Source organism: Marmota marmota, unplaced genomic scaffold, assembly GCF_001458135.2.
Source record: "Marmota marmota marmota unplaced genomic scaffold, marMar, whole genome shotgun sequence".
Lineage (NCBI taxonomy): Eukaryota > Metazoa > Chordata > Mammalia > Rodentia > Sciuridae > Marmota > Marmota marmota.
This window is the reverse complement of record NW_026000101.1, coordinates 14197647-14218397: the sequence shown is the minus strand read 5'-3', so window position 1 is coordinate 14218397 and position 20751 is coordinate 14197647. Positions and strand designations below refer to the sequence as shown.

Below are 20751 nucleotides of genomic sequence, written 5' to 3'. Positions count from 1 at the left end.
GGAATGCATGAACCCTGTTTATAGTGACAGGATAAAAATCATGTCAAATAATTTGAAAAATATCCAGTTTATCTCAACTTGAATTTTTGTCTATAATTATGCATAGATCCTATAGTCAAACTATTTGATGATCTTTGAACAAGATTAAAGGAAATTCCAATTAGCTAAACTTAATCCAAATGCTTGGGGTAAAGTGAGGTCGTAGGCTGTGATCTCCTCCCTTAGAAGCATGGAAGCTAAATAAGAAGTGCTATAAGAAGCAAGTTGCCTTCCCTCCCAGGATCAAAATCAGAATATCTATAAGGCACTCAGCAGTACTTAGGTAAACTAATATCTTTGATCAACAGTCAGATATTCAACCTTCAAAGAAGCTGCTTTCCATTTTAATTCAGCATTTCAGAAGAGCTGTCTGTTTGAACACTTACACGAAGGTCTGCAGTAGTAAGCCCTTAGTGAAAACATGACCAGAATCCTGCAATTTGTGTATTCTTGCAGCATTGGCTCCTCAGGACTGCCTCACTGTCCTAGAGATAGAAGTAGTCCTTAAAGTCCTGACAGACTCTTACAACAGTGTACCACCATCCCTGATTGAGTCCAATTCAGTCAACTTTGGCCTTTATTGAAAGCTCTTCTTTCTGCACCATTGGAGGGTTTGCTTTATCCTCTTGCTCCCCCATTTGCAGCTCTGACCTGCTGCTTTAAACCCACTCTACCATTCACCTCCTACAGATCTGATATGCTGCCAGACCAGCTGGACTGTAACTTTCTCTTAAGTCATACAATTATTATTATGGAAGCATTTATGCAAGTGTGTCATTTATGAGGACTACATTGTGGTGAATTCTGAATAAAGCCAATCTAATTTCCTTTATTTAAATATAAATTTCTGTTAAAAAATGTCAAGTGAAACTAAAAAAATCACATTTTTTCATATGTCAGTTCGTGGCCACACACAGTACAAGTCTTGCGGTACATGTCATCTTCTAAGCTTTCTTCTGGTCCATACTCATGTTGATGAGCAGTCAATTCTCTTTTCCATACACTGCTTCTTACTGCCCGGCGCAATTCTTTAAAAACAAAACAAAACACAAAGTTTGTCAGCTGAACCCAAAAATAAATCCAATCAGACTTTCAGCCATGTCTGTGTATTTAAACCATATAGTTTAAATTTATGGCACATCAAAGTTGATTTCACAAACTTGGCAAGCTTTCTTACCTCCCTGCTTGGCTTGTGAAGTCAGTTGTTGGAGTAGTATGACATGAGAGATTGAGAAACAGAACAGGTATGTGGGACTAGGCACAGTGGCACATATCTGTAATCCCAGTGGCTCAGAGGGCTGAGGCAGGAGGATCTCAAATTCAAAGCCAGCCTCAGCAAAAGCAAGGCACTAAGCAACTCAGTGTGTTTCTAAATAAAATATAAAATAGGGCTGGAGATGTGGCTCAGTGATCAAGTGTCCCCCGAGTTCAATCCCTGGAACACCCCCCACCATCACCCCAAAAAAGAAAAGAAACAGGTATGTGGTTAGAATTATAGCAAAAGAGAAACAGAAGTGACAGAAGATAGTGTTGACATCTGACTTTTTCCATGCCACAGCAGGAAAGGGGAATGTCTTTTAATCCAAATTTACAAGTCAGGAACACTGCCTCTAAGAGGCAAGGCAAGTTTTTGCAAGAAAACTAGAAAGCCAGGAACTACCAGTAAAATTCATGTGTTTTCATCTTAGAAAAATTGGTCATGCAATTGATCACGTTTATTAAAAGTTCTTTATTTTACAAAGTGGCAGCATTAGTTTGGGGGGAAGAGCTGCCAATAACTACCACAAAGTACAACCTAAAAATCAGAATCACAGAGTATAAATAGCAGGGGAAAAAACTTTTTTTTTTTTTTTTAACTTTGTTTTATTTTGCAGGTGGGAAAACAAAGATATGTGAACCCAGGTTGTCTTCCAGTACTGTCTTTGTGCCACATCATACATTATGTTTAAGTCATTTTACCAAATGAGTGGGGGGAGATGCTTTGAAAAGCAACTTAAGGCTATCACTTTTTTATTTTTTTATTTATTTTTTATTTTTTTATTTATTTTTTTTTAATTTTTTATTGTTGGCTGTTCAAAACATTACATAGTTCTTGATATATCATATTTCACACTTTGGCTATCACTTTTTTAGAAGTTCACATTGCATATTACCTGAAGAAGACATTTAGTACTCCACTTCAAATGTTTAAGTGGTAGCTTCTATTTCTAATATAATGAATAAAAAGCAACGCTATACTTGTTTACATTTCTGTTCTCATCAGTGATCCAACCAGAGCTCATCACCGTCTTGGACGGTGGTACTACTTATCTAAGAGTATGGGAGCTGTATTTTATAATTTCAGCCATAAAAAATATCCACCAATTATTCGCCTTTTCTTTAATCCATTATAGATCTGTGGTAAGTAGTACCAAAATACTTCTTGAATCTTTGTAATATCTGCCTTAATATGTGGGCTATATGCCAGGCACTGTTCTAAGTACTTTTAATGCATTTAATCCTCAAAACCTTGTATAGATGAGAAAAACAAGGCAGAGAGAAAATATAAATTGCCCAAGGCCAAACAGCCAGTTGCTGGCAAATTACGGCCTAATGTGGGGTCCACATTCTTAACCAGACACATTGTGTCTCCAGGCATGAGGCCCTGAGAAAGGCACATCACTTTCATATTATCACTCATCTAAAATGTTTACATATTTTGGGTCCGTCCAACCAGCAAGAAATGACAAAATCCCAAGTGAGAAACACTAAAAAGCCATGGCAGGAGAAGGGAAGAGACTTCTGACTTAGGAAGTGTCGATAACATAAAAGACAAGGCTGTGAAAATCCAGAACAGGTTTAGAAAAGACTTGGTAGCCAAAACCAGTATCTGATCTTAGAATGGATCCTGTTCTAAAGTAGAGCCAGTGAAAAAGACTAGAATGTAGATGGCAGTTTAGATAAATACTAACTCAATGCTGAGTCTAGTCAAGTTAATGATGTTACATGGTGATGTTAAGAGAATACTTATGTTAGGAAATACGAGTACTTAAGGGTCAAAAGTGGTGATGTATATAATTTATTAAATAGTTCAGAAGAATAAATATTTGTTTGCATATAGAGTGGGCATGCAAATGACGACTGAATGGCACACAGTATTAACAGATCAGCTGGGTAAGGTGGTCTTTTGTTCTATTTCCCTAGCAACTTTCTGCGAGTTTGGAATTATTTCTAAATTAAAAGTTTAAAAAGACAGGTGCCACCTTGAAGAGGACTCCGACTGGCCAAATTTGGGACAGTTTGAGTATCAAATGAATAATGACGTGACTAAGTACAATACACTGATTTGAGAATAAGAACCCATGAGGCACTCCATGTTTTAAAGGGAGAGGGGATGTGATGGGGAGGTAGCTCAGTGGTAGAATACTTCCTAGTATCCCAAGGAAAAACATGACCTTTTTTTTTTTTTTAATGTTTTTAAAACAGCCTGAGGAGCTTGGTGTGGGGTACAGGCCTGTAATCCCAGAAACCCCAGAAGCTGAGTCATTAGGACTGCAAGTTCAGGACCAACCTTAGAAATTTAGTTGAGACCTTGTCTCAAAAACAGAAGTGGCTGGGGATATCACTCAGTGATAGACTACCCCTGGGTCCAATCTAATACTGCAAAAAGAATTTTAAAAATAAAATGACCTTAGAGATATGATTTTTTTTTCCCAAAAAAAGAGGCCAAATAATTGTAGAGGGAATGAAAGAAACAAAATTGCCATTTATATCTACATCAGTAATAACTGCCTCAGGCAAGACTCATCCCTGTATACTAAACATTGAGTAAAGCAGGAATGAAATTCAGTGTCACATTTCTTATATTCAGTGACACAGGTCACGGGTTCCTGACAGTGGAATCTAGCAGAATGCCTTAACTGTACAGTCAAACCCCTTCAAAGAGAACTGGCAGCATGTGTACACTGGGGTGACCAGGAGTGCTCCTGCCAGATCCACTCCACCTGAATCACATCAAGGAAATTGCAATCTAGGTGAAGGTATGTGGTGGACCAGAGCTGGCCTGACACTTTACAAGTGTCCGGGTATGAAAGATAAAAAGACTGAGGGACTACATCAAAAGAATCCATTCAAATCCAATCCTATCCAAAGAAGGCATCATCCCTGAATGGCCCCTGGATCCAACAGCCAAAAAGTTAAATTTTGAAACAGCTCAGGATCATTGAATGAGTATTATATACTAGATACAGCCTCACATTAGCATTACATTTCTTGAGTTTGTGATTATTTTTAGTTCGGGAGAAAAAACATTATTTTTAGGAGAAACATGCTAAAGGATTTATAAGAATCACAATGTCTGCAATTAACAAACCGTTCTGCAAAATGAGTACATGTGAGAGTAAACCTGGCAAAATGTCAACACTTGGTAAATGAAAATTTTTTAGATTGTAAGTTTTCTTCAATACTTCAACTTAGAAAAACAAAACTATCCATAGCTGAGACTAGAAGAAGGTAGAAAAGTGAGAATAACAAACCTTGGGGGAGCATTGGGAACCAAGGCAGAGCGACACCCTGCACAGCCTGAAAGCCAAAGTGATGCCAGAGAACAAAACAGGCTGACACTGTGACGGCCCCTAGTACTCTTGGCCCAGAGCTTCACAACACAGAGAGCTGCTACCTCTCCTGGAAATGGGTAAAAATGTCCAAGTCAACCAGTCTTGCTACTGATACCCTGAGTAATTGCTTACATTATCTCCAAAGATTTCCCCCTAATCCTTGTTTCAATGAAAAATATAATACTACCCTAACACTTTCTAGTTTTAGATATCTTAATTTTGCAAAGAGGCCATCTGTATACAAAGAAACCTGATACTGCTTATGAAGCAAACTAAGAATTAGTTGAGAGACACAGATACTTCTAATAGTGGATGGAGGGCAGGAAGTACTGAGTTAGGGTGCCTCTTGTTACCTGGAAGGAAGTTATCACAAGAAAAGATGACAACATATGTAGCTTTGACCTTATTTTATCCTCTGTCAACTAAAATCATTGAGTATAGGGCACTGTGTCTCTCAAGCTCCTCTGAGATAAACCCCAATAGTCATATGAATATAACCATAAGCCCCACATGTACAGCATCTATAACAGGGGCCTCAAAATGGAATTTTCTCACCCACCTCTTGGGGGGAAATGCATAGTAACAATGAAGACTAGTTCATTTCCTTTCTTTTAGTGGTGAATCTCTACCAGTACTAAGAAGAGGCTGAGTATAACTTGAAAGCCTCACCTCTACCTTACTGCCGGAAAAGAGGCCTGCAGACAAAATGTTACACCAACTCCAACTTTCATCCAGTATGAAGGCCAACACATACTGCATTTTAAAAAATATTTTATTAGTTGTTGATGGATATTTATTTATTTATATGCAGTGCTGAGGATCGAACTCAGTGTCTCACACATGCCAGGCAAGTGCTCTACCACTGAGCCACAACCTTAGTCTCACATACTACATTTTTTGAAATCCAGTTAAGCTAAGCAACAATGATGCCACCATTTCCACTTCTGCCTTCTTGGATCTAAGAGTTCTGTAATAAACCTTATCTTTCTCTACACATTATATTATTTTTACTTTTTTTTCCTATAACTAGCTGAATTCTCAAACTGCTAATGTCTAAGATCATACTCTAAAAGCAGATAAATATAATCTCTTATGTTCCTAAAAAGAAACTTTGTGCCAGCTGCTTTATTGATCAAAACAGAAGACCAAGAGGACTCAGGTTCTGATTTCAACTAAAGAACCTTTCTAACCTGATTTTATTTCTCTCCATTCTGCCATCCACTTTATTTTATTTTTTTAATATTTACTTTTTAGTTGTAGTTGGACACAATACCTTTATTTTATTTATTTATTTTTATGTGGTGCTGAGGATTGAACCCACAGCCTCTGCCCCAGACACACTTTAAACACCTGCATGAAGAATATTTGTGTGTGTGTGTTTATTTATGGGTATCGGGGATTGAACTCAGGGGCACTTGACCACTGAGCCTCATCCCCAGCCCTATTCTGTATTTTATTTAGAGACAGGGTCTCACTGAGTTGCTTAGCACCTCACTTTTGCTGAGGCTGGCTTTGAACTTGTTGTGATCCTCGAGCCTCATTTAACAAGCCATTTCACCTTTCTGGGTCTTTTAGTCATATATAAAATAAAAATGGTTAGATTAGCTGACATCAGAAAATTCCTTTTAACTGCAATGACTAAGACTTGGGGCACAATTTTTTCACTTTAAACAATCAGAGAGGTCTGTTGGTGAGCGTTTGTTTTTTAATACTGTTGATCATATTTAAGATTTAACTGACACCAAATTCTTGACCAGGATACCATTCTCAATCCTAACACCATTCCTACATAAAATATGATTCATCTTAAAATGATGGCTTATATGCTTTTTGGAAATGCAGTTCTTTGAAGTTTAAACTGAGAACCTCAAACAACAATGTACTGAGGACAAACTTCCAAGTCATTTTTTTCAACCTCTAAAAAAACACTTTCCAATCTATTGGTGACATATCTTTAACAAGAAAGAATCCAGCTAAAGTAGTAAAACAATCCTTCATGATATAAAATGTAGCTACTTACCTTTTACTTTTTTATCAAACTTCTTTTGTTTCATTTTTTCTCTGTTTTCTTGTCTCACTTCCTTTGCTTCTTCTAGTGCTTCCTGACTACCCCAAACTTCAAGGGACCTCTTCACAATCTATAATACAGTCATCTGTAAGTTAGATGTGATTGAGAGTTGCAGGATATTATGCATTATAATTATCAAATCCATAGATACCAAAAAATGATCTAAATCAAGTACAAATGTTTTTTGAAATTTAAATGACATTAACTATTACCAATAAGAAACAACCCTAATAACATATCTCTCTAACCCTAGAAACCCTTAACAGATGTATCATGAATTAGATTATAGAGAGAATAGCTGTCCTCAGAAGGACATGTGGTCAGTGGGTTTGATGAATCTCAGCAAGCTCACCAAAGAAGTCTGTTGACACATTAGCCATTTCAGACCTAAATCTGAGGTCATCTCCAAAAATCCAACCAAAGGAAATCACCAGTTACTACTATCCATCTCTTCCTGGCTCAATACTGGTTTCCATCCACTTGACTAACTTCTCATCTGCAGAATATGAATTTAAAAAAAAAAAAAAATTTGGTACCTATTTGACCTAAAAAGTCTTCATTCTAGTTTTAAAACATGGGATTATATATTGGTACCAGGGACTGAACTCAGGGGCACTCAACCACTGGGCCACATCTCAACCCTATTTTGTATTTTATTTAGTGACAGGGTCTCACTGAGTTCCTTAGCCCCTCACTTTTGCTAAGGCTGGCTCGTGATCCTCCTGCCTCAGCCTCCCGAACAGCTGGGATTATAGGCAAGCATCACTGCACCCAGATTCTGTTAAATTTTTTTGAAGAATAGTCCCACATAGTAAGAATTATGCTCAGGATACTTCTCATGATATATTATGGGTAATATCAATTAATGTAGCCAAATCCAAAATTTCTTAACCTTGTAAGTGATATATTTCTATTTCATAAATGCTAAGACATCACATTTTCCACATTTTAACATCTCTGTAAATGCTACATCACCAGTGTATGTAATGGACTTTAACAACAATGAATCAAAAAGTGGATCAGATTGGGGCTGGGGTTGTGGCTCAGTGGCAGAGCACTTGCCTAGCATGTGTGAGGCACTAGATTCTATTCTCAACACTGCATATCAATAAATAAAAATAAAGGTCCATTGACAACTAAAAAATAAAAAGTAGATAAAGCCAGGCACAGTGGCACGTGCCTATAATCCTAGCAGTGGGAAGCTGAGGCAGGAGTTCAAGGCCAGCCTCAGCAAAAGCTAAGCAACTTGGTGAGACCCTGTCTCTAAATGAAATACATTAAAGGGCTGGGGATATGGCTCAGTGGTTGAGTGCCCTGAGTTCAATCCCCAGTATCCCCCACCAAAAAAAAAAAAAAAAAAAAAAAAAGTGGATCAGAAGAACTGTACTCTAAATGTAAAGAAGAATATCTTTCTTTTGGTGGTGGTGGTGGGGGGGGATCAAACCCAGGGGTGCTTAACCACTGAGCCACATCCCCAGCCCTTTTTAGTTTTTATTTTGAAACAAGTTTTCACTAGGTTGCTTAGGGCCTCACTAAGTTGCTGAGACTGGCTTTGAACTTGTGATCCTCCTATCTCAGAGTGACTGGGATTGAAGGTGTACACCTTCATGCCCAACGGTTAGGAATGGCTATATAAATCGTTTGTACTTACATTTTCCTTTTTACATATACACAAACATGATATATGACAAGAAAACTGTAATAAAGTCTAATGGTACTATTTCAATAACTAAAAACTAAAAGTACCAAGTGATAAGAATACCAGACTCAGTTTAATTACCCACATTTTTTTCATTTTTAATGGTATTATTTAAAAAAATACATGGTGACTCTCCTAATTGTGTAAGTACAATGAAATTCAGTCTGTTTTGTTTCACAATGTGGTTTTTAAATTTTATTTAAAGATAGGGGAATTTATATTTTATTCCAATTCAAACTGCTCTGAAGCAATGCCTCCCAGTATTTTCATATAATGGTACAAAGAGAATATTATTCAAGCATTCTGAAGCAGATACAGGAGGCTGCTGTGACTCTAGGTAACTGGCCTAAGTGCCAGCAGCTTCAGCCACGAAGTAGATAACTCCATCAGCCTGAAACCTGCCTGTGGCAGAAGAGGCAAGCCGACTTTTTTTGAGATATACTGGAGGCACATGGAAGCTTGGCAGCACTCCAGATGGTATCCCCAAGTACAAGTCAGAATTTAGGCCCCGTAGGGTGTTTCTGGGGATATGGGAATGAAGTGTGACCCCTTTTAAATTTTTTTAGTTTTAGAATCATACTCCTAACATCACCCACCAACAACGTATTTGTTCCAAAGTGCAACAGCAAAAAGCAAAGTAAGAAAACATTGTTATTAAATGTTATTACATGTTTATGACAATGTGCAAAACAAGAAATCCTTTTCACTCTCTGTAAGCAAGAATGGAATTAATTACAACTAGTTTATTGTCAAAACTTCACCTAAATCAGTATTGAAAATTCACAAATATAATTCATTAGAGACCTGTAATTTTAAGTAGAGTTTCATATCACCCCATTGTGAATGATGAGGATTCTTCTTCACAATAAATTTAAGAGCTGGTTCTCTTTTTTCTAAATCACAGTCCTTCAGGAGGTATTCTTGTTTTGCTTCTGTTTTGGTAATAAGCTTGTGTTTCTCATCAGCATCTCTGAAAACAGATTAAACTCTATTATATAAATTAGTTATTTTAAATAAATTAAGTTTTCAAATGCCCAGCAACCAAGGGGTATGCACACCAAAAAAAGTATAAAACACTTGTTCCTGCCTGAAACCCCCACGTTCAAATTAGCAGCTTAAAAATTCTATCAGAAAAGTACTTTATCTGTTACTTGTTCTAAGATATTATATTAGCAGCAGATCCATGTAATTTAACAGTTTAAGAATTTCTTTAAAATCCCTCTTATTCCAGATAGGCCTTGAAATGACTTGTTAGAGAAAATGTAAATGAGAACAAGACTCAATGAGAAAGAAAATCTAAACTAAAAAAGGCCAAGATGGGTAAGAAATAAGAAAATATAAGGCTGGGAGTGTAGCTCAGTGGTAGAGTGCTTGCCTAGCATGTGGGAGGCCTTGGGTTTGATCCTCAGCACCACATAAAGATAAATAAATAAAATAAAGGTATTGTATCCATCTACAACTAAAAACATACATATATATTTAAAAAGAAAATATAAAATGCTAGGTCCATTGCCCTCAATATAGCTGAATTTCCAGCTGGCTCTGAGCATTCTCAAAAGCAAGGCAAAAATGGAGACAGAGGCAATTACACAGTTCTTCTCATTCATTTGTTCTCCATCTACATGCCTGGTACATGTTCAAATAATACAGCCATGTTTTAATGAGAAATAAAGACTTGTTTTAATGAGGCTTCCATTCTAGTTAGAAGACAATCGACAAATATAATGACAGGTGAAAGTGCTGTATGAATACAGATCACGGTGAAGGAACAGCAATGTTCAGGTAGGAGAGTAATCAGAGGCACTGATGATGGGATACCAGCAGAGCCCTGATGAATTCAACAACCAGAGAAAACCTTTCTAGCAGACAGTAGCATGAGAGCAGAGTCTCAGGCAGGAGGGTACTCTGCACCAGGAACTCACAGGAACAGACGCCTGTAACCACACGCTGAAAATGATTGACTGTGAGGAGTGGTAAGAGGTAAAGCCAGACACACAGGGGCCTTGCAAGCAGTACCAAAGACAACACTATTTTCTAAGGGTGCAAAAGTTGGGAGGCTGGGAAGAGACCAATCAAAAGACCACTGCAGAGTCCACGCAAGCACTGACAGTGGCCTAGACGAAGGCAGCAGTGACAGAGGTGAGAAGTGATGGATTCAGGATATGGTTTGAAGATACAGCCAAAAGGATTTGGAATTAAACAGGACAGTAGAGACACGCCAACGAATGAAGCTGGCCTTTACCGAAAAGAGCAGATAGAGGTCAGGGAGGAGAGAGACCTAAGGTTCTAGCAAAGGATTCTATCAGAAAACCAATGTAGAATTGGGAATAACTTTAAGAAAGCTAAATACTAGCAGAATACAACAGTCACTAATATGCCATTATGTAAAAATGTGAGTGTGTAACCGATGTGATTCTGCAATTTGTATTTGGGGTAAAAATGGGAGTTCATAACCCAATTGAGTCAAATGTATGAAAGATGATATACCATGAGCTTTGTAATGTTTTGAACAACCAATAAAAAAAAAAAAAGAAAGCTAAATACTTTATAAACAGAGGGAGAGGATACATAGACTCCTCCGTACAAAACCATAATCTTTATAGATGTTGAAAGGAAACAGAACTTTATGTTAAACAAAAGAATATTCTTTTCAGACTACTACACAGTTCTCTTTATTTATATATATATATATATATATATATACACACACACACACACACACACACACATATACATATATACATACACATATACACAAAGATTGCTGAATTTATTGATTTACATATATCAATACTAATATAATCATTGAAAGAGAGTTTCAAAGAAATATAATGTGCATAAAGCCATGATATTAACTCTAAAATAAATGTTGTTAATCATTCCCTATAGATAGCTACATTTTCTATTGAATAACAGAATAGAAAGCACAGTAAGACTGAAAAACTACTCAAATTGAAAATATCAAAACATTGTGACTTGAAATGTAATCAGGTATTATTTTTGTTGTTCTTTTTAGTTATATATATATGACTGCAGAATGTATTTTGACATACATATATGGAGTACAATTTCCCATTCTTCTGGTTGTACATATTGTGGAATTACATTGGTCGTGTATTCATATATGAACATAGTATTCATAAATGAACATGTCTGATTCATTCTACTATCTTCCTATTCCCATTCCTCCTCCCTTCTCTTCATTTCCTTTTGTCTAATCTAAAGTACTTCTATTCTTCCCTACCCCTGCTTATTTTGAATTAGCATCCAAATATCAGACACAATTCTTTAAATTGATACAACAGTTGCTTCTGTTTTCTCATGGAAACAAAATTACATGTGGTACTTCAGTTCCCCAAAGCTACAGTGGCTTTAAGTAAAGTGATGATAATACTAGACCTTCACCACTGGGTCAGCAGGAAATGGGTTTATAATTGATGGTCCCATCTGGAATGCCAGACAGAACATGACCTGCTACGTATGTACCACAAGCCAAGGCCATCATCTCCCACCCTCCATGCACTGAGGATTCCACTCAGAAACAAGTCAGCCATGGGGGCTCCAATGTCTGTAGCGGGGACCCGCCCTGCGGGTCCTCTAGCTGGGAGATGATCTAGGGCTATAGGTACAAAGCTGGATCAGGGAAAGGTAAGAGCCAGAGAGTCCACGACAGGACTTTCCATGTGTGAGAGCCTTCAACATGGGAGCAGCTAAGTAAAGACAGGAAGAACTTGTGGCATAAGAAGCATGGGGTAGCTGGGGATATAGCTCAGTTGGTAGAGTGCTTGCCTTGCATGCACAAGGCCCTGGGTTCAATCCCCAGCACCACCCAAAAAAAAAAAAAAAAGAAGCATGGGGTACTGTGAAAAGAGGATGGAGGCTAGGAGAAGAAAAAGAACGACTGAGGAATGTGATTCTCCCTTGTCTGTTCTCTTCATGAGAGGAGCAAAAGATGAATAAAAAGAGGTTTTCTGAGCCACCCTCCGACCAAGGTAACTACACACTGGGCTAAGTAAGAAATAAGTAAGAAACAAGGATGCTTGGGGCTGGGTGAAGACAAGGGTTAGGAACCCGCTAGTAAGAGATAGGGAAGCGGGGACCAGGACAACAGAAAGGAAATTTCCATGACACAACTAGGTTCACATCATAAGCTTTGATCAACACAGACTTCCTGTATTTCTTTGGCAAAATGGAAATCATAGAAATTTTAGGGCCCCCAAAATAAAAATCATAATTTCTAAGAAAAATATCAAATCCAAACATATAACCATTATTTTTCCCTAAACCTATACATAGACGTGAAATTACTTAGCAATTAAGAACATGAAAAAGTACCTGCAGTTATCACAAGTTGCCAAATCAAAGTGTTTCATAAGATAAGAATCCATAAATTCTTTCCCACATTCTTCACATATTACATAATCAAATTCCATAACAGGTCCTAAAGAAAGGAAGATGAATTCCTGTAAGTTTCCTTTCTTGTGAATTTGAACAAATAAATTTTCCTCTATTTTAATAGCTTATCATGTATTTTATGCCTGACATAAATACCTTTAAATAAAAGATGAAATAAAACTTTGATTAAATAATCTTATGTTTATTTTTTTAAAAAAAGAAACAAAATAATATGGTGGGGTAGTCTATCAATCCAATAGTATTTCAGTTTGGGGGTTTTTTTTTTTGGTACTGGGGATTGAACTCAGGGGCACTCGACCACTGAGTTACAGTCCCAGCCCTATTTTGTATTTTATTTAGAGACAGAGTCTCACTGAGTTGCTTAGCACCTCACTTTTGCTGAGGTTGGTCCTCCTGCCTCAATCTCCCTGAGCCATTGGGATTACAAGTGTGGGCCACCGCACCCAACTCAACAAGTATTTCTGGATCCCAACCATATGTGCAATACTTGTTTTAGTGTTAGGTTGCTGCGCTAAGAAATTATCACAAATTGAGTAGCTTAGAAGAACACAAGTCTATCATTTTACAGATCTATACTTTTACTAAAGTAAATTATGGATTCTGACAGGGCTCAGTGGGTCAAAATCAAGGGTCTATAGGGCTGAACTCCTCTCTGGAGGCTCCAGGGGAGAAACTCCCAGCTCCTAAGAGGGCAGCTGCATTCCCTGACTCAAGACCCCTTCCTCTGCCTCACACCAAGACAGAGCATCTCACATGGCATCATTTGGTCTTTCTGTGACCACATGCCCTTAGCAAGACCTGGGATTACAAAGAGCCTGCCTACTATCCAGATAATCCCCCACCTCAAGGCCTTTAACTTGAAACATTTCTGCAAAGTCCCTTTTGCTTGGTGAAGTAACATATTCACAGTCTCCAGGGCAATTGGAGCATGGACATCTTCGGGAGCCATTATTCTGTCTGTACTGTTCAAAGTACAAAGCAGATTAGTCCCAAAATAGGAGGGAGAGGAAGGTACACACAGGAGTGGCACCAACATATAACATGGTTTAGAGCAATAAAGAGCAAGGGAACAGCAGAAGACTGTCAGTACAGAATTCATTTCCAAATGGAAAAATTATTTTTCTCTCCATTTCACCCCTATCAACTGAACAAACAGCTCCCTCTTTAGCTGTCTCAACTACTAGATTATAAACTCCTTGAGGGAAGAGATCCTATTTAACCAGGCATCCTCAACACCCAGCACAGAAACTTCTCTAGGTAGAGGAAAGCTAAATTTTTTTCTTACTTTGGTGTTTACACTGTCTCAGAATTGGCCAGTACCTCCTGTGTCCCTGTAACACACCTTCATCATTTTTGAACGCTTAACATATTTTCTGGCATTACTCTTGTAATGGTCCAAACTCATCTTGTAGCCATGTGCCCAAACCCAGAATCAGCTTTTTCTCTGAAAGGTCTTGACTCTTTAATGGGAAATTAAGAAATATAATGTGCTTAAAACCATGATATTAACTCTTAGTGTCCAAGAGCTGAACACCAGGTGTGTTCACTGATTCTGGGGTCTCTTTGGTCCAAGGCCCTTTGTGTGGACAGAGCTAGAAAATATACACATGTATATACACAAACATACACATACACTTACACACGCACAGACGCACACACAGACATATTCACTGGTATGACAGTCTTCATCCACCTATAGGATTCATTCTTCCCATCTCCCATTCTATATTTGTATGATTCTTCCACAGTGAAAATTCTGACTCCCAAAAACATCAAGACATTTATTTATCTGCTTGAGCCTATCATACTTTTAAAATACTTCCCCCATGTCACTCTATAATATGAGCTCAGAAGTTCTGTGGTTCCTCTGCTCCCATTCCACCCTCCCAAACTAAGAACATATAGTCAGATACTGTTTACAAATGACTTGGACTTGTTCTTTCTGCCTGCTCTTCCCCTGCAGCATGGTCATGTTATTCATTTGGAGAAAGAGTTAAGTAGGTCTGTTTATTTGCTTTTAGTTTTATTTTGTTGACTCTTTCTATCCTTAATAGCTTAATCTTCATTATTATTATTATTATTATTATTATTATTATTATTATTGGTACTAGGGGATTGAACCTAAGGGAACTTAACCACTGACCCACATTCCCAGCCTTTTTCAATTTTTTATTTTGAGACAGGGTCTTGCTAAGTTGCTTAGGGCCTTGCTAAGTTGCTAAGGCTAGCCTCAAACTTGTCATCCTCCTGCCTTTGCCTCCCAAGCCACTGGGATTACAGGTGTGTGCCAACATACCCAGCAGAATGTCTAAAATGAAGACTGACAATACCAAATAGTGAGGATGTGGAAGTGCTAGACTGTCATACTCATATCACTGCTGGTGAGATTATAAATTGATAAAAATCACTATTTGGCAATATCTGCTAAAGCTGAATATATATCTTCCTTTAACCCAGCAATTACATCTCTAGGCATATGTATAATAGAAATTAGTTCATAGGTCCACTAAAAGACAAATACAAGAAGGTTCTCAAGAGGATTTATTCCTTATAGCCCCAAAATGGGGGAAAAAATCCATTAAAAGGAAAAATGGAAAAACTGTGGCATAATACAAAAGAATGTCATACAACATATAAATGAACAAACTACTAACAATGCAACAAAATGAATGACTCTCTCAGATGTTATGTTGAGCAAATGAAGCCACTGTATGATTCCACTTAAATTAAGTTCAAAAATAGAAAATGCCAACCAAATCATCAAAACAATAGTTACTTCAGAGGGAGGGGTCTGACACTGACTAGGAATGAACAACAGGGAAAATTCTAAGGTTCTGGAAGCATCTTGAACTTTATCATTATGGGGTTTACATGAGCACACATCCAGGTAAAATTCAGAGGACAGCATTTTACATATTAATGCACTACACCTCAATTTTTTTAAAAAGTCAAATTTAACATGTATGCTTAAGTCACTTGCCTTGTCTGGCCTCAAATTCTCCTTCTATTAAATGAAAAGTTTAGATTATAATAAGCCTGTTGCCACTGTTAATAGCAATTCTCACTATACAACATATTAGACTGAGTGCCTTTATATCTGTCATTCTGACAAACAGTAAACATATGAGTATCCACTGGATGAACACACAAGGAATAAATGTTCCTAAGTGTATTATTTTTATTTCATGAATACTGTAGCAAGTGAATTGAATGACCACAAGGGCAATGTGAATCAAGAGGGGAAACTGGAGCTGAGCATGGTAGCACATGCCTATAATTCCAGTAACTCAGGAGCCTAAGGCAGGAGGATCACAAGTTCAAAGCCAGCCTCAGCAACTTAGTGAGACCCTAAGCAACATACAGAGACCCTGTCTCAAAATAAAACATAAAAAGGACAAAGCAGACTGGGGATGTGACTCAGTGGTTAAGTACCCCAGCTTCAATACCCAGTACCAAAAAAATTTTAAAAATAAGGGGAGTTGGAGTAGTTGATGTCCTGACTTCAGCAGGATTCTACACAAGGCTGAATTCATGCCCCAAATGAAGACCAGTCTCCCTCTGCTGCTACCCTTGCACCTTCCCAAGACTCCGAGCACCACTTTAGCACCACAGTCTAAGCAAGCGCTCCTCAATCTTTTTCAGAGCATGTCACAGAAAATAAAAATTGTTTTATACATTGAAATAAAATTACAGCAAAGATAAAAGTCTCAGCACCTGCATACTCTGGAGGCACGATGGGTTGCATCCGCTGCTATGACACAAGTCAGCTCTGGGGTAACTGCCTGAGAAATCTTCATATGATTTCATTCTACCTTGCTTTCCATGATCAGAAGTTTAATATCAGTTTTTGCTTTCTACTTATACCTGGTTTCACAGCCATGTAGAAACCTTTAGAAATCATGGATATGAATTAACCAGTGCAAATGAACTTTTATCAGTGATGTAAAACTGACTCTTAGAGACTTAAATGGGACTTTGGAAAGCATCTAACATAACTCAATTGCTTTTTAGAGAAGGAAAGCCCAGGATCACTCATTGCCTACAACAAATCCACCAGAGCTCAGAGAGATGTGAGGCGCATCTGAGGTTTAGTTTCTACTAGAAGTGGGATAAACACCACAACACAACACTTCTGATATAAGATGGGTGGTTTCCACACCCACCCAGGAATTCTCTGTTGAAAACCAACTGGGAATCCTAGAACTCAACTCAATTCTGACACTATCTATCTGGCGTCAAATCCCACAAGATGAGGGCTCAGTCTCCAAGATTTTCTCTCTTCAGATACCAAATGCAAGCTCCAAGTGCTTCTGACCAACTGGTTATATATCAGGATTTCTACAACCCTTTCCTTGGATTAAAATTAATTTGCTACAGCAACTCACAGAGGAAAAAAAATCACTCTGATTATGTTTACCTATGTGTGTATGTATTTAGAGACAGGATTTGGCTAGGTCACCCAGCTGACCCTGAGCTTGGGAACCTCTTGCATCAGCCTTCATGGATTAAAGGCATGAACCACCACGCTCAGATTTACCCATTTATAACAAAACATATTTTAAAGAATACAAACAAACAACCAGATAAAAAGTTACACTAGGCCAAGGGTGAGGTGTGAAGAGTCCTGAGTGAGCACAGAAGCTTCCTTCCTTGTGAAGCTGCACTCCCAGTACCCCAAATCCTAGACTCTAAGAGGTTGAGGCAAATATTTAGGAAAAAATTATTCTGCAAATAATTTGTCACACTAAGCCACCAGTTAGAGAACAGTGGGAACACACCATAATCTAACCTTCACAAGGTCTTTCTAAGGACAGATGTATATCTCGGGCCTGCTCTGTTAACCTGTTTCTGCACAAGAGACTCACAAAGACAGACGGGCAGCATCTTTGACAGCATATAAAAAAAGTGACAGTAATAATAATACCATATTTACTAAAAGTCTTCTAACTTTACTAGACACTGTCAAAATGACTTTAAGAGGATTATTTTAACCAAAACTAACAGTGAACAAACAGGATAAACCTAACTGGGGAAATGTCTATTTAAGAACCACCTTTAGGGTTTCAAGAGGTAGGAGAAGCTTGAAAAGAAGTGATTCACTGTAACAGCAAGCAAACTGATGTGGAAAATTGCAAAACACATAATAATGAAGAGTTAAAATTCTCAAGTACAATTTCTCTCAAGTGCAAAAACCTTTCTAGAACTGAGGGTTTGTCGTGGGGCAACAGAAAACTGAGCAAAATGAGGGTGGGGTATTCAAACAGGATATACAGACTCATTTGCTTCCAAGAGTGCCAAGGCCTTACCAGTTGGACCTACCCAACACTGCAATAGCCAACCTTGCCTTCTTTATATTATTTTCTAGTTTCTTTTATGATCTGGACCTACTTAGAATTGGAATTCCTTACTTTCTTTACACACTCTGTCAGGCTGTTGAAAGTTGAAGAGAACCTGTACAAGTTCAGAAATTACCAGGAATTGGAAGGGATATACGTTCAAGGTACTTATCTGCCAATGTCTGTGCGCCCATCTGGAAAATGCGAGAACAACTGTGGGTATACATAACTCTCAAGGTCTGCAATTATGAAAAGCCCTTTACACATTACAAAGTGTTACACAAATATATGGATTTTTCAAATGGCTTGGAAAACTTCTCTAACCTGCTTTAGTTACAAGCAGATTCTCCATCTGCACACAGTCAAGGAGGAGAGTTTCTGGTCAGTAACAACAGCTAATTCAACAGTAACTCTAAAAACATTTTTAAATTATACACTCCTGTAAAACATAAGGGTTATTATTTAATAGGCGTCATTGCAAGGACCACTTTGTTGTGGAAGGAGGAAATGTAACAGACACAAGGCATTCCCACATTTCACCCAGTCAAGAAAGACCTAAGCATCAATTAGTATCATGCTTCTGTTAGGGGATTGGGACAGAAAGTACCAAACCCAAGACCAAGTATCTGCTTTCAAGAGGCTTCAACTACAGTGATGAAGAAATCATATGAGGACTCGGGAGGTAGCTCAAATGGCAGCGCGCTTGCCTGGCATGCGTGAGGCACTGGGTTCGATCCTCAGCACCACATAAAAATAAAATGAAGATACTGTGTCCATCTAAAACTAAAAAATAAATATATTAAAAAAAAAAAAAGAAGAAATCACATGAGCCGAGGGTTCCAGGCACAAGCAACAGGAGACAAAACATGTGTGCTGGAAAGGTAAGGAGCTACACTACTGACAGGGTGAAAAAAAGAAGACTGGGGAAATACACAGGAGTCAGGTGATGATAAAGAACTTAGGGTTTGTCGTGGGGCAACAGAAAACTTTGGCAAGGCTTTAAATATGAAAGAAAAAGATTTATAGATTAGATAGATGACATTCAAAGATGGGGGGAACTAGGAGATTACTGCAGTAATCAAATAAAATATGGTATAAAACATGGACGGAAAAGATTTGAGGGATTTTGTAGAAATAATTTGATTTAATTACTTCCAAGAGCAACATCAGCACCTAGAAATATGACTGATAGATAAAAAGCATGAAGGGCGGCCAGGGACTGCTGTAAGAAAGGGGACAGATGAAACCCAGCTCCCACAAAAGTAACAATCTTTCTTCCTAGAGATAAGAAAGATGACTAATAGAGTAGAGGTAACTGGTGGGCAAAGAAAAGCCCTAAATTCAGTGTCACAAGACCTAAGTTCTACTCTGATAAGCCTGTGCACTTGAATCTGAGTAAATCCCTTTCCTTTCCTGATCTCAATCATCGCTTCAGTAAAATACACATACCAAACCCTGCCATTTTTCTTTTCCAGGACGGCTGTGAGGCTCCAACTAGGCAATCTGACAAGTGTGCAGCACTGCAGGTGTTACTCTGTTAGCCCCATGAAGGCAGTGGCTCAGCTGTTTGCTGTCTTGGAACTCCATGAAAATGAGGGTCACTCAGTCGCTTTTGGTTGGATGCATGAACAAGGTACAGGTGCAGGCTTATTATTAAAAAGGGTTACAGCTCTAAAAACTTTATGCCAGGGCCACCCTGTGGCTGGTGAAAGCGCAGCAGGCAGAGGACAACTGAGGCATAGACAGGTACTGGATGGCACCTCCCAGCGGGGGTGGCATCAGCGAAGGAAAGATGGAAGCTGGGCAGCCAAGGCGCAGGGAGAAAGCCCAGGACCGCGGAATCGCTCTGTGGAAGGGCAGGCGATTCCACAGGGCGGATTCCTGCCGGGACTGCAGGAGGATCTGCGCGCAGGCGTGAGCGGAGTGGACACGCACCCGCGACCCGGCCGCGCGAGCCCGTCTGGGGACCAGGGAGACCGAGAAAGGTAAGCGGAGAGGAGCAGGAGGAAGGGGAAGGCGCCGCCAGGGCCCGAACCTCCAGTGGCCGCAGCCGCCGTCGCCGGGTAGGGCCGGGCTGCCAGCCGGGCCTGACGCAGCATCAGCGCCCGCTGCCGCTTCCGCTCGATGCTCGCCCGCACCGAGGCAGGCAGCTCCCCCGGCTGCTCCGAAGCCGCCAGCTCCAGCGAAACACTCTCCGCTGCCGCCATCTCGGTCCAGCTCGGAGGAAAGCGGCCCGGCCCCGCGCTTGCGCATTGCGTACGGAGGCGTGCCCACGGTCGGCTGCGACGCCAGCACCGCTTCCATGTCCCTTGACTGAGGGTGCCCCAGGAAGGAGTGCGCCTGCGCAGTTGAGGGGGCGGGGCTGAAGGGCGGGGCAGTGGGTGGGGTCTGAGCATGCGCGGAAGTCGGGACTACGTACCTGCCCACCGGTATCTGCTAGGCAGGAAGTGGGCGTCCTTAAAGTCGGAGTTTCGCCTGGAGATTCAGAATGTGGGCTTTGCACGCACACCCAAAAGGTTAAGTCCCAGCACTGACACAACCTGTGGTTAATGATTATGGAACCATTTCCAGGGTCGTGGGGAAAATTAGATGGCAGCA

General features: G+C 39.3%; 1 protein-coding gene across 1 annotated transcript; it reads right to left on the bottom strand.

Annotated features, from left to right (window-relative positions):
• Window positions 1-837: 837 nt before the first annotated feature.
• On the bottom strand, window positions 838-20464 carry Xpa (XPA, DNA damage recognition and repair factor). Its single transcript, XM_048783113.1, has 6 exons — window positions 20189-20464; window positions 12737-12842; window positions 9206-9371; window positions 6655-6772; window positions 4554-4701; window positions 838-1067 (listed from the first exon to the last, which is right to left on the bottom strand). The coding sequence occupies exons 1-6, from the start codon at window positions 20358-20360 to the stop codon at window positions 1007-1009; spliced, it is 771 nt and encodes a 256-aa protein (XP_048639070.1). The 5' UTR covers window positions 20361-20464; the 3' UTR covers window positions 838-1006.
• Between the last annotated feature and the right edge of the window lie 287 nt (window positions 20465-20751).